Here is a 15111-nt window from a genome sequence, read left to right as displayed (position 1 = left end):
TGGTGATAGTACAGTCTGTCCACAGTGCAAATTTGGACAATGAACAAACCAAAACCAAATAAAAAGTCAGAAAAGAAATGACGAGCGGGACAAGCATTCTTGCATTTGGCTTCAATTAAACAAAACCAAGATGCACAATTGGAGCGACAAATGAAAGGCAGCAGTTACTGTTACTAGTTTTGCCTGTGTTTGTGAAGTCAAAATGTCTTCCAAGAGAATACTCAATCAGCAGTAGTTATAGAGAGAGTGTCCAGATGCTTTATATTTCTTGTATAGATTAACTCCTGTGTAATTGAAAAAAAAAAAAAAATCCCAAAACAAAACGTGCAAAGCACGTTGAGGAAAAGTACTCAGTAAGTAAATACACTTGAGGAAAAGTATTCAGTAAGATGGTCTCTATATGCTCAGGGTTTCCAAATGATTACTTCTGAGCTTCCCTTGTGGTCCACACTGATGGCAGTAACCCTAGCAGGGCTAAAACAACCGACATTGATGGACAGCGTCAGTTTGTGCTGCTGGACCAGCAGCAGCAGCAGTGTAAAGTTAGTCTAACCTCACAGTGTGACCAGTGTTAACTGACAACTTCACCCTGTTTCTCCTTCAGCCCCCCAGCCTGAACAACCAGGTCCTCCTCAGAGCGCTGCATCTGGATGACAACAGCATATCCTCCCTGCAAGATCTCACTGCCTGCTGGCTTCCCCTCCTGCAACACCTCTCTGTGGCCCAAAACAGGTACACAATATCCCTCCAGTCCTACTTAACATCTGTCTCATCCTATTTTTAGATGACTCAGGCAACTTCGACAACTTTTAAACTAGTCACATTGTTCATAATGTTTCAGTATTTAACGATGATACGAAAGATAGCTTTAACAGGCTTTTCATTTGTCTCTTTGTTTCTAGAATTACGCAGCTGCCCTCCATGTCTGATTTTTTGTCCCTTGAAAATCTTCGTCTAAGTTTCAACTGTCTATCAGGTAACATGCTGCCGTGCTTAACTGGACTATTCATCCACTTCCCTTAACCATAAAGTCATTCTGACTTCTGCTATGCATGTAGTTTGTTCAAATTATACAAGTTTTGTTTCATCTTCTTTTTACCTGTTTGTCTTGATCTAATGATTTTACATTTTACACTTTTACTGATTTTAGTTTGTTGCCTTGTGTGAAGTATTTTAAGTTTTGAGAAGCGCGGTAAAAGTGAAGATAGTTTTTTTTTTGTAATTTTTTAAAAAATAGTTGCTTTATTCATCCCCTAGGGGAAATTCGGGTATCTCAAGCTCAGCTCACAGGTACACATAACACGTAACATATAGTAGATAAAAGACAACAAAGGAAACAGCAACGACAGTGACATCAACAACAACGACAGCAGCAACTAAGCATGAAAAGTGAGCTGTTGATAATAATGATAAAATATTAAAATATGATAAAAGGTTAGAATCGTATTCAATAAATAAATCTGCTAATAAATAACTAAAAGCAAATAATGATACTGATGATAATAACAATAATAATAATAGAGGGACAGTTATTACAACCACAGTACTTGCATGTTACAAACTCTGACATCACATTCCTTCTCAATGCTCACAAGCCTTCTTTTTTCTCCCATAAAGCTACAGATAGATTTAACTTAACAACAACAAAATAGCAGTTACAATTAAAATAACAAAAGAGGTTACAACAGGCATCAATTTACATGCACCAAACCATTTGGCATCGGCATTTGGTTCTATATATTTCATATGTTGGTGCTGCATTCATTTAGGTGGGATGCAGGCTGTTTAAACATAGTGTGTCGCTTCACTTAAATTAGATCCATAAATTCACATCTCTCAGAAGCACATCTCTGTTTTTTTCACCCAGTTGATTTAGAGCCCACATGACCAGATGAGATGCTTGTTAGACTGAGGAATAGACTGAGGAATAGATATTTACGTGACAAAGTTGTTTTTCTGTTTGCCTCTCAGAGCTACGTAACATATGTGAGAATCTGGAGAGATGTCAGTTCCTGCAAGAAGTCCACCTCACAGGGAATCCTCTTCAACAGGAGAGTGGCTGGAGGTAGGATGAGGGCTGGGTGAAGGGTATGACATGGGCTGCTGTTTTTTAGGGACTTGATATGTTCTTATATAATCTGTATGCATTTGCTTTTAGGACATAAATGGCAATGCTGTTTCATTACGCTCATTTAAATTCACCTAAGGAATTTTCTGGATGGTTGTTCACCTCCTATTTGTGCACATTCTCCTCTGCAGTACCTGCTACACAGTTTCAAATCAAGATAGAGTAATTAGAAATTTCCGTAGGTCTTTTTGTAAATTGTTGGGACCTAAGTTTCAGTTTCAGCTTCCTTTGCTCTGAAATATCAGTCACTGTGATGGATGTTCAAAGGAACATACCAGTGAAAAGCCACTATTTTTCTGTCACAAATTCGGTCTATTGGCTCAGGTAGTCTAAACATTCCAGCCGAACACAAGCCTCCCTGTCCACTTCCCAGGATTACCACTGTGATCCGCGTTGCCTATTAGATTACCATGAGGTTCGACAGACATCTGTGTGTATGTACGCCGCACTAAGTGCTTATAATTCCCACAATATTGATACAGCAGAAAAATAAATTATTTCATTGTCAATTTGCTCATTCACTTACAGTGCCTAAATATTGTACCAATGTTAAGGCAGTTGCAGTGAGTTTATATGAAAAATATGTGATGACCACTCATATTCCTTGTGCTTCTATTGGGCTGTCATGAGCAGTGATGTCAGCTGTTACAGGTTTGCAAAGTTATTTGGCTCCTCAGAGCTACTCACACCCATTTAGTAACAGCCAAATATCCAAAATATGAAAAGTTATACTCGCCCCTCCAAAAAGCCCTCAGTGTTTCAGTTTCAGAAAATTCTCACTTATCTGACATTCAGAGTTTTGTATTTGGACTCTTGGACTATAGTTAAAAAGTTTACCTTTAAGGTATAACAGAAAAGTCTAGTGTAAATTGTGCGCGTCAAACTTTTGTGTCTTACATGCTAATCCCTACTGGGTTTATTGATTCTGACAACGCAAACATAAAATCTTAGCTTTTGATTGTAGAATTACCTTTTCAGTAGACTTTCTCTGTCCAGAATAACCCTATAAACATTGGTTACTTGTGGACACCTTTTCTGTCTTAAGCTTTAACTGTAACATTACCTTAATATTTCATTGAACTTTACTTAACCTCCTGTGCCAACAGTGGAATTAACCCTCAGTATTTCCACACTCATGCCCTGGCCCTTTCATCCCGAGCCAGTGATAACATCTGCTAAATTAAAGCACCAAAAGGCAAACGCTAGGAATTACACTCCCTGTAGGCAGCCCCTGATCCAGGAGACGTAGACGAAGAAAACACTGGGTCTGATTAATCAGGGCCATTTTAAGGGCCTGTGTTTTGGAGGAAGTCTTCACTAAATGAAATACGGACTTGTGCTCATATGGGCTGAAGAAAGAGGTTGAAGGAATGTGAGCCAAAAACAGTGTTTCCCTCATAAAGGAGGATGAAATTTTTGACAATTTGGGAGAGATACAAGTTCAAGTCCAAGGAAATTCAGTGTGGACATTGCTGAAAAAGATTCATAGCACCTTAATTGTGAAGTCCAGCCCTTATTTGGAAAAATTACTTTCAGTTACTAGGTGACATTTAGCCAGTCTTGACAAATTCATGATACTTCAGCAGAAGTATTTATGCTATACAAAGATCAAAACTCCTAAGCCTATTGCAGAGATGATCTAATTCTCAGAAATTTTAATGATCAGTTCACAGCATCTAATTATTTTGTACATTGGTCTACTCTCTGTTCTCACAAGTGTGTCTAAGTGCTGACATTTTTTGAATTAAATTACCCTCCCCACCTCAGTGAGCTCATGTAACAACCAAAAGGTCCTATTTGGGTTTGGTACTTCATTTGAAGACAGCCAGCCACACAACATGCCCAAAGGGTTGGAATCTAATCCCGATCTGTGTTGAAGAGACCCAGTGGGCCACATCAAAACCGTATCCCTCTGACAGTACACAGATCCCATCCTCTGTAGCCCTGTCTTTGTCTCAGGGTGACACAGAAGTTGTGGAAACTCTGTTGCTCTCTGTGCATAATATGAACCATTTATATACTTTTGAATCAGTCATTAGTGTAAAATAAGGTTTATCTTAAGCCATCGATCAAAATTTACAGAGAAAAGAAGTCCTTATAGCTATAGGCTAATAAAACATCTTCCCTTTAATAAGGACAACCGTCTATACTTATGTAAATTATTTTCTCTGGCAAGATTCTTAAACCCATGCGTTGATATTTATATGTTACCAACAGAAAATATCAAGAAGCCATAAAACAAAAAATCTGTAAATAGATTAGTGGTCTAAAGAAGGACCTACTCAAATATTCCCATATGCATCTTTTATTAATCCATCTCAAATGAAGAGTTTGACCCCAACACATGTTTTATCCTCCTCCCGTGACGTGGGAGGCAAGATTTAAGAGCATATGGTACACTGGGAATCAATTTAGAAAACGTTCTTAATGTTTTAAAAAAAAGTTACTTTTTGCAGCCTGAAGGCTTGTATTTTTACGGATTTTATTGTTGCCATTCCCTGGTGTCCTGTAGAGTTTCCAGCTCCACATTTTCCCACTGAACACAGACCACATTTGGCCAGTGTTGCACTGGTAGATGCTCTGAGTCTGTTTCTCTGGCGGATAGTTGAGATTCTTCTGCTTGTACATCCTTAGCCTCAGGCAGCAGTTACCTCTCCCCCAGACTCACAGCCATTCAAGGCTCCCCTAAAGTTGAACGCTGATACTACCTAACATATGTCATTTGGTAAGGGGTTTTATCCAAAGTAGCTCTGTAACTAAACTTATAGAAAACAATATAAAGTTGACAGATTTAGTAACTTTTTCAAAATATATTTAGATTTTAAAGCCAGATCACAGAGTCGTTTATAACAGGGGATTTCTAAATCACTGTAAATACAATAATCAGTCAGACAAAATGTACAAAATGTACAGTGCACAAAACCGAATGTAGCCTTAGTGACCTCATAAAACAGTTTTCTGAGAGCATGTTAAATTAAACAGAGAATGGCTGCTCTAACACTTCAACATCAGAGCAACTTTCTACCCACTGAGTTATACTGCTCTAAATATGGGTATTCAGTAATACACTGATGACAAGTTGGCTCACTGATCAGTATCAGTTATTAAATGATTGGTGTGAAATATAGACTGGGAACAAATACATAGTACATCTGTTCCTCTGAGTCTGAACCTGTTTTTTGATATGTGAGGTCTATTGACAAAAAAACTGAAAGTCCTATCATGCTGAGTCCCTGTGATCAAAGCTTCAATCCTGTTCCATAGCCCTGACAGCATTCTGCCTAAGGCTCATTGTGAACATTTCAGCTGAAATTTCAACCCCTTTTTTTGAGTTCTGTTTATGTTGCTCCCAAAGGCCTTCATTATCTGTGAAAACACAGTTTAAAAAACAAAAACAAAAACAAACTGTAGGCTTCACCAAGTTGTTTGTATACTCTGTGAAGAGCGCTTTTAAGATGCTGTACTGTTATGTACAATGTGCTAGCTGAAAATGTATTAGTGGGTGATTAATTTAAAGACAAAAAGTGCTTGGTTCTCTTTTTGCTAAATGAATACCAGCAGTGATGCACTCTGTTTATGCCAGTATGAAAGCTGATGTCATAGTTTTAACCTTACCATTTTTATAATTTCTACCATTGATCTTATGAGTTAGTTGGACACATTTTAAAAAATAAATAAATAAATACGAAAAATTAGATTCACTTGGCTTTGCAGAGTTTTTTTTTTTTTTTTTTTTTTTAAATAAATACGAAAAATTAGATTCACTTGGCTTTGCAGAGTTTTTGTTGATACAAAAACACAAATATGTGCCTGATATATATCCAGTGTGCTCTCCTTTTCAGATCCACACTGCAGAGAGCAGTGCCTGGCCTGAGGGCCATTGACAGTCAGCAGACAGACTCCTTTCTCCCGCCCCCTGCTGTTCAGCAGGTCAGCTTGGCCTCAGACTCCTTCCTGACTTTCTGTCAGGCTCAGCTTCAGCAGACACATGATTTACAGCAGTGTCACAGCAGGGAGCTCAGGTAAGAGACAAATGGGAAGATGTACTGTGAGTGTGCCCTGTGTGTAGCGTGGATGAGTGCAGGTCTTACAAGTGGTCAGAGAGTGTGGTTGGTTAAGTGTCTATCCCCAAAATTACTGCCTCATGTTACCTCAGACTTGGAAGCTACACCCTTGGAAAGAAACACAGTTTTCACATGATAAACCAGAATAAAATTAAACTGAATAAGACAATATAAATGGCTGCAAACCTGTTTGCAAGAGGCTATATTATAAAGGTTGTTTCTTGTGCTGTTCAGCCTGTCAGACTTGCAGGCATCAAGCAGTGAGGAATGTTAGCTATCCTCATGTTATGTCTGATACGTAGGGCGTAGCGGGCCCTAAGACAACGTCCACCTATTTTCACAAGTCCTTCAGTGTCACTGGCCTCCACACACATTGATGCTCCTTTGCAAGTTGGACCACCAGCACTTAAAACAGTGGTCAACTTTCTGCTTATCTTCCTGACCCTTCCTAATTACACAGCACAAAAGATGAAACGTGGTGGCGGCTACTTGAACGGGTCAAAATGAGGACTCCTATGGCTTGGGGGATAGCGTGGCGCTCCCCTTGCTTCACCCCTCACAGTGTGCCCTCTACTCCCCTGGCCTCTGGACAATGAGCCATTTTGAAGGCTTTGCAAGAGCCAACACAGTCATTTAACCCCTGGGCTGACCTTATGGCAGACTTAGGTTCAGGGGAGGTGAGAAGACTGCCACACGCCAGTCTGCTGGCGACTGTAAGGTGGAAAACTATGGGGTGTGTTCTTTCACAGCATTTCTAATTTTATAAGGTGTAGGGTGGAGGCTGAATACTATGTTCCCAAAAAAATGGCTCGCTTTGACACATACAGTTTATTTGCTGATGTAGCTTAGCAAAAAACAACATTTTCCTCAATACAAGCATCTACTTGTAAAGCAAGAAGATGTTTCTATGGCCTTAAGTGATCATACCTGATTTAAAAAAAAAAGTTTTTCTTTTGTAGAAGAAAATCTTCTTACTTTTTCATCTCTGGGTTATATTCTACATTACATTCTACATTATTGTTACATTACTTGCAACTGAACTGTGCAAAATTCTTAAGGCAAACTGGAGGGTTAATGCAGTAAAATAAAATGAATCTTTAATGCTAACTCAGGGCAATTGTTTTTTACATCAGGATGAAACAAAACACTACAAAAAATGTGCATAAAAATATACAGCAGACAGTATATGCTTCCATGGGATAGACTAGCACCGTCACCATATCAAATTTTCTCTCCTTGACTATCGCGGTCAAAAGAAATGACAGTACTAATACTATTGTGATATTCATAGAAATTATGGGGGGGGGGGGACACGACTGGTACTGGGCTCCTTTAAGGATCATTTCTTTTTTTTTTCAAGTCTGTTATTCCAAATGTGATTCTAATCTGAAGGATGTGGACTAAAAACACACAGACCTTGTTCTGTGCAAAGGCCTTGATGTATTTTAAAGTTCAGCTAAAGCTGATGTGTGGTTTCAGCAGTTTTGGTGTGCCCAAAAGTCATATAAAATTCCTTGTTTGTGATATTATCCCACAGCTGAGCAAGGAAACACACTAACTTCTCTCACCAAAAAGACCACAACAAGACAGCCACTTGATCTTTCTAAATCAGACCGCTGAAGCCTCATATTAGCATTGGCTGAACTTTGGAGGGCCCTGTGGATTTTGTCCATGGTCTTTTATGTTTGAATTGTGCGAAAGGATGTTGTCATGTGCAGTGTAGATAGAAGAGCCAATTAAAGCAACCAATAACTTTTTGTTCTGTTTTATGGGCATTTAAATATTGTATTGACTTAGACTGACAATGCCAACCTGTCCATTTGAGCTTTGAATCTTCTGTAGTTGTGCTTTCAGTTTTTCAAGCTCATATGCCACCACTTTGTTCTGATCTTGGGAGGATATTCTGAGATGGATGTGAAATGCACCATTATAGCCAATGGCATAGAATCAGATCCAGTCAAGAATTTAAAAAACTGAACTTACTGATGAAGGACTTGGCTGGTCTTCAGTTTCTTACCGCTGTCTAACTATTCTGTCACAACAGTGATTTCTGCTGGTAGAACCCACATCATAATGCAACAATAATAGTACGGTTTCAAAATGTCCTGAAATATAATTGAAAAAACAAGTAACCAGTAAGAAAGGGTTAAAGAAAAGCTAAAAATAATTTAATTTGCATTTTTCTGCCATGAACATTGCATGTGCAGCTTTAATGTTATAAAATTCCTTTCCTGCTTTCTTATACCACTGCTCTACATGTTTATGGTGACCCTGGAGTGAACCAGCAGGTACAGGGAGGGGGGTCATTGGGGTCATAGTCCTTTTGGACCTCCTGACTCCTCTCTCAGTCGTCCCACTGAGAATGAAGAGCTAGGTCTTTGTAGAGAAGAAGCTGTACTACTTAAGGCTTCTGGCTTTCCAGACTGGCCGAATGTCTGCGCTCCCTCAGGGTTGAAGACGGGGAGGGCAGCAGAGCCAAGCATTGCTAATAGATTCATTAAGTTTCCATTGAGGTGGCTTTGTAGTCAGTTTATCCCCTCAATGAAAGAGACATTATCTGGTATTAGGGCACACACAGAGCAGGCAGGCAACTCGCTCTGTCTCTCACTCTCTCGCTTTCACAAACACACACATACACACACACACACACACACACCACACACCACACACACACACAATGTTGTCAGAATAGAAGAATAGAATAGAATAGAATAGAACTTTATTGATCCCTTTGGTGGAAACCTCAGGGAAATTGTTGAAAGATGTAAAGATTCAGATGTACTGATCGGGAATAAAATCTAAGAATTAAAAAAAATTGGACATTTCATTAAATTCCTATTGAGCTGAATTTAGCTTCTCTAGTACTATAAGCTAAATCACTGTCCACCTCATATGAATTACCTTTAAAGGGATAGTTTGGTTTCTTTGAAGTGGGTTTGTACGAGGTTTTTATCTATAATCACTGTATTACCTATAGTAGATCACAGTCTGTACATTTCCAGTTTGGAGAAGCCAACAGGAGGACCAGCACATAAGCGAAGCATAGTTGTGGGTGTGGTCAGCAACAAACTGGATTTTGGGCCCAGTTAAAAATGTTGATATCAGTTTGAGAGTGCGCTGTGTTTAGAGCTTTGTTACTTCTTTATGTTGCCATCAGACAGCCCTTTCCAGCAGGGAACTGAAGCATATCAAGCTATGTTTTCTTCAAAGCCATCAATCTCTACTGACAAAACCCATATATTTTCCTATCAGAAAATAAAAGTTTTTGGTCTTGATTCAGTTGTTTGTGCTATTGTGTGACTTCACAATAACATATTAAAACACAATAACAGTCTAGTAACTGCAGTTTTCTAAGAGGGAAAATTGCTGTTATGGAGTCTCAGAGAGTCAGAAAGGGCTGTTTGATGGCATAGTAAGGCACTATAAATATTCTACATTAAACATTTAAAGGTGAACACTGAAACTGATCTTGATTTTTTAGGTGGCTAAAATACATTTTGTTGCTGATCCCCCTCCCCACAGCAGTACATTGCTTAGATGCTGTGTCTGTTTCTCTAACTTGGTGTGCCAACTGTTACTGTAGGAAATATACCTATGGATAAATATATTACAGATCCTCACTATAAAGAAACCAAACTATTCTTTCAAGCATTTAGTTTGAGGTGCAACTGATTTCATCCTCTCTATCATCACACCGCCACTGATTTCTCTCTGTTTATTTTAAATAAATGATTGCATTGAGTCTGGTAATCAAAAGTATTGGTATTATGTTTAATGTGATTTCTTGAATGTAACTATGGATTAGAATTTATTTTAGACACAAAACATTTCATATTTTAGGTGAATAAATCTGGACTGCACAATAGCTCAGGGGTAACTTTCCTGCTTTCCATATCCAATGAGCCACAGGTCTGAGAAAATTTATTAATATTAATAACCCCAATGAATTTTTCCTGTATGAGACCATAGACCAGTGGTCCTCAAATACAAATCCGAAAGGTTCACAAGAACTGTTTTCAAAGAGTCAAAGGTCCGTTTATTGTCGTCAGCCAAGACACAAATCATAATACTCTCATTTTTCCCCCCCAAAAACTGAAATAAAATGCCATTTCTATTTCGACATATAAAATAGTGGGGACCAGAAGATAAATAACCATAAGAAAAGGAGGAAAAAATGTATTACTGGTCTAAGGAGACATAAGTGTCACGGGGTCACTTTCCATCAAACAGGGTATCCATCACTTCAATCATGCACTCTTTAATTATTTCTACATCAGAGAATGGCTTCTTATGCTTACCCAACACCCATGCAACTCCAAGTGAACACTCTGTTGCTACTTGTTGTTGGGTCATGGATCTTACCAGAATCTTGCTGGTTGTTTTATAAGATGATTTCAGTCCATTAATTTTTAGTTTTCTTTGGTCTGAATTTTGAGGAAAGCTCTCCTCAAATCTTTGGTGCTTGGCCTCATAATGGCGTTTTATATTTGACATCTTTATCAGAGCTACGGTCTCTTGGCATATGAGACACATTGGTCTTGTGCTGGTTGGAGGGAGAATGAATGCATATTGCTCGGTCCATTCATCTTTGAATTGGCGATATTCGCTATCCACTTTTCTTTTGCCGGCAAACTTGGAACAGGCCATGTCATCATCGAGGCTCCGACGTGAGTAAAATCGACGCGAGTAAAATCATTCGCGCGAATGATTTACATGTAAAGTCAATGTGAAGACGCGAGTAAACGTCCCGCGGCGCGACTCGCACGATTAGCGCGGTGCGATAGACGCGAATTGAGCGAGTTTGACGCGCGTTTGAGGCGCGTCTGGAGAGAAAGTTGAAAAATCTGAACTTTTGCGATCTGACGCACCGCGATGACCAATCAGCGTTGAGATTCTCTGGTGAAGTCAACAACATGATTCATTCATTTTTTGCAACTACACTGAGATTACTGATTAATTTACTCACCCCAGGAGATACGCAGTTACATTACTGGCCAGGGCAGATGTCAGTGCTCAGCAGATGGGCTGTCCCTCTCCTCCAGTTCACACACAAGAATGCTACTCATCAACTTAGCCAGCTAGCGAGCCGAGTTGCTAGCTATCACAATGCTAGCGGGATAAACCTCCGCTGGCTCCTCGTCGCTGTGGCCAGCGTACTCCGGCTTACGGCCGCTCGTCCGTGTTGTTGTGTGTGGCGATGTAAAAACATTGCTCTATCTCAGCCAGCGCCTGTAGTTAGTATCTTGGAGGGATATCCTGGTACCGATCCTCTCCAACAGGTAGTCAAACTGGGTCCGGATCAGCCGAAAACAGTGCTGGAAGCGGCCGTCATCCAGGCGCAGCTCCTGGAGAAGTTGGGGGAATTCTCCGAGCTGTGTACGTCTCTGGGGGATCCAATGGATCCGGCGTCTGGATCGCGTCCGTCGCGCCAATGACTTGAATTCAGACACAAATCTTGACGCGCGATTGACGCGATTTATACGCGCGAATGAAGCGAGTAAGCTCAGTGCACACACGCGTCCAAATACGCGCGTAAAGCGTGAATAGCGCGATGAATTCGCGTCTGGTGTGAACACAGCATTCGAGTAAAGCACCGGTAAAGGCACAGCGGTGAAAACGAAATTTAAAAAAGTACCTGTCTTGCTGCAGTGAGCGTGTTTTGCGTGTTTTGGACCCGACCAAACCAAAACACACTCAGTGAAGGAATCACCCATTCAGCTCTCGGTCTGCAAATCGATGGCCTCTGGGCCGGACCGGACTGCGGGCCGCCATTTGAGGGCCACGGCCATAGACCGTATATACAGTGAACAATTCAAATCACTACTGGGCACGCATAGTGTCCTTCAGTTCTTGGCCTGATCCACCACATACCCCTCATGTCTGGTTTCAAAATACCAAGATAGAAAGGGCCAAATTTCAAACTCAAGGCTTTTAACCAAAAATTATGTCACATTAGCGAGGTCCGTCTTTTATATAATCTATGTTTCAATCCCCACCACAGACATCAAATCAAAATCAAATAATGAACCCATCCTTACATTAAATGATGGGTCAGTCAGTGATCGGAAGGTTGGCGGTTTGATTCCGCCCTGTAACCTCTGTCATGGTCAAGAGCTGAGCATGAGCAGAGCTGAGCACAAGCAGAGCTGAGCAGAGCACGAGCAGAGCAGCAGCTTCCAGGCCCAGGACCCACCAGCTGCCTCCAGGCCCAGGATCCACCAGCTGCCTCCAGGTCCAGGATCCACCAGGCTCAGGATCCACCAGCTGCCTCCAGGCCCAGGATCTACCAGCTGCCTTCAGGCACAGGACCCACCAGACCCGGGATCCACCAGGCCCAGGCTTAGTGCCAGCAGCTAACAAACAACTAGCTTCAAGTTGTTCCTGGCTGCTGACAGACACCGGTGCTACGAGGCTAACCTGCTGTTGCCATCCCATCATAGCTCGGCAACCTGGTACCACTGCCTAAATCCTTTGGTACAAAGAAAATGGGACCAAAGCAGCAAAGAAACACTAATGAAGAATATGTATCACTCACTCAGGTAAATGACTTGTTAAACAATCAGAAAGACATGTTCACTGCTCTATTACAGCAACAACAGGACATGTTTAAAGACGTTGTTAAAGTCATTATGGACTCGACAAAGTCCAGGATGGATGTAATCACGAAAGAAACGCAAGATCTGAAAATGAGCATACAATTTACACAGAAAGATGTGGATGAACTGAAGCTCACTCAAGGAAAACAGTCTGATCATTGCAACACAACTCAAACAGACATTATAAAGGTATGTGCAAGTCTTCAGGTCATTCTGGACAAGCATGAGTGCCTGGAGAGTCAATTGAGGAGGAACAACACTGTGATTGATGGAATACCAGAAACCCCAGGTGAATCCTGGGCCGATTCAGAAGAGAAAGTAAAAGACATGTTGAAGCAGAAGTTACAGCTACAGAGGGAGATAGAGGTGGAGCGTGCACAGCGCACAGGTAAACTGGAAGCTGAAAGAGAAAGACCAAGACCCATTGTGGTCAAGTTCCTGCGTTTCAAGGACAAGGCTGTGGTGATGCAAAGAGCCAAGAGCCTCAAGGGCACTAAAATATCTATCAATGAGCACTACACAGACGGGCTGCAAGGTAGCACAGTTGGTAGCACTGTTGCCTTGCAGGAAGGTCGCCGGTTTGTGTCCCGGTGGGGGCACCGGGATCCTTCTGCGTGGAGTTTGTACGTTCTCCCCGTGCAGAGTGGCTTAAGTATTGCACATATTAACATAAACAGTCTTAGAAACAAAAATAAATGATGTCACTGAGCTGTTATTTGAACATAAATTGCACATACTTGCTATTTCAGAGACTCATCTGGACTCTTCCTTTGAGAATACTGAGCTAAATATTATAGGTTACAACATTTAAAGAAATGATAGAAATAGATACGGTGGGGGAGTAGCTTTTTATGTTTAGGATTATGTGCCTGTGAAAATGCGTACTAATATGATGCAGTATAATGTTGAAATATTATGGTTACAGTCTCATTTGCCTTACCAAAAGCCTATACTTCTTGGTTGCAGTTACAGACCACCCAGCGCTTATAATGAATGTCTTGATACCATCTGTGAAATGTTGGATAAAGATACTATTGTGGGTCAGGATTTTTGCTTAATGGGAGATTTTAACATTGACTGATTTTCTCAAAACTGTCCTCTGAAGAACAAGATGCAAACTGCAACAAATTCATGTGGCCTCACTCAAGTCATAAATAAACCCACAAGAATAGGTATAAAGCATGATGGCACCAACACATCTACATGCATTGATCATATTTTTACAAATTCTCCAGAGCTATGTAGGAAGATATTGTCTGTGCCCATTGGCAGTAGTGATCAAAACCTGATCAAAGTCGTTAGAAACTCTAAAGTAAGTTGACTTGGACCCACAATAATATTTAAAAGATCGTACAAACTGTTCAATCATGACTTATTTGTTGATGATGTGAAAGAAATCTCTTGGTCAGAAGTGTAAGCATCAACTAATCCTGAAATTGCCCTGTTGAAGTTTAATAATTTATTTTTTCCTCTGGTGGAGAAACATGCACCATTAAGAAAGTTTACGGTCAGGAATGACACAATGCCCTGGTTGGACAAAGAAATTAAAGTAGCTATGAAAATGAGAGATCAAATGAAAAAAACAAACAAACAAAAAAAACGCAATTGTAACAGGAAATAAATGTGACTGGGACTTCTATAGGAAAATGAGAAACTCTGTTACTAAACTTAACAGGAAAAAAAGAAAATATATTTTGAAAATCAAGTTAAGGAGGTAGGAAATGATAGTAAAAAAATATGGACTATTTTAAATGACCTGACAGGTGGGAAAAACAAAACCAATCCATCCTTCCTGGAGGCAGATGATAAGTTCATAACTATGCCCAGAGAAATTGCAAATTATTGAAGTGATTATTTTATTAGCAAACTAGAAAAACTAAGAGAAAATATGCCTAATCTAAGTAATGATATAACTCACCTATGAATAAGATGAAGATTATGACTAGAAAAAGCTGCAAGTTCAAACTGGTAAATGTAAACATAAATAAGATAGAGAACTTCCTGAAAAATTGTAAACACAAACCACCCGCTGTTGATTACCTTGACAGCAGGCTTCTCAAACTGGTTGCTGATGAGATTGCTCTTGCATTAACTCATATTATTAATTTCAGCTTTATGACCTGTACATGTCCACAAGCTTGGAGACAAGCGAAAATAATCCCACTGCCAAGAAACAAGAAACTGCCTTTTTCCGGCTCGAATAGTCATCCTATAAGTTTGTTACCTGTGTTAGGAAAAGTGATGGAAACGATTGTCTACAAACGAATTAATAACTCTCCATGAATAACATAATTTGTAGCTCTCAACATGCATACAGAAAGGC

At 40.1% G+C, this 15111-nt stretch overlaps 1 protein-coding gene across 1 annotated transcript in view; it reads left to right on the top strand.

Annotated features, from left to right (window-relative positions):
* lrriq1 (leucine-rich repeats and IQ motif containing 1) overlaps positions 1 to 15111 on the top strand; it is a 40031-nt gene that overhangs the window by 12830 nt on the left and 12090 nt on the right. Inside the window, exons 13-16 of the mRNA XM_008291700.1 lie at positions 605 to 732; positions 903 to 976; positions 1972 to 2065; positions 5971 to 6150. Of these exons, the coding sequence (XP_008289922.1) occupies positions 605 to 732; positions 903 to 976; positions 1972 to 2065; positions 5971 to 6150 (476 nt within the window). The remainder of the gene's footprint in view (positions 1 to 604; positions 733 to 902; positions 977 to 1971; positions 2066 to 5970; positions 6151 to 15111) is intronic.

Source organism: Stegastes partitus, unplaced genomic scaffold (assembly GCF_000690725.1).
Source record: "Stegastes partitus isolate 25-593 unplaced genomic scaffold, Stegastes_partitus-1.0.2 Scaffold17, whole genome shotgun sequence".
NCBI lineage: Eukaryota > Metazoa > Chordata > Actinopteri > Pomacentridae > Stegastes > Stegastes partitus.
The sequence above is the reverse complement of the archived record's forward strand: the minus strand, read 5'-3'. Positions and strand labels throughout refer to the sequence as shown.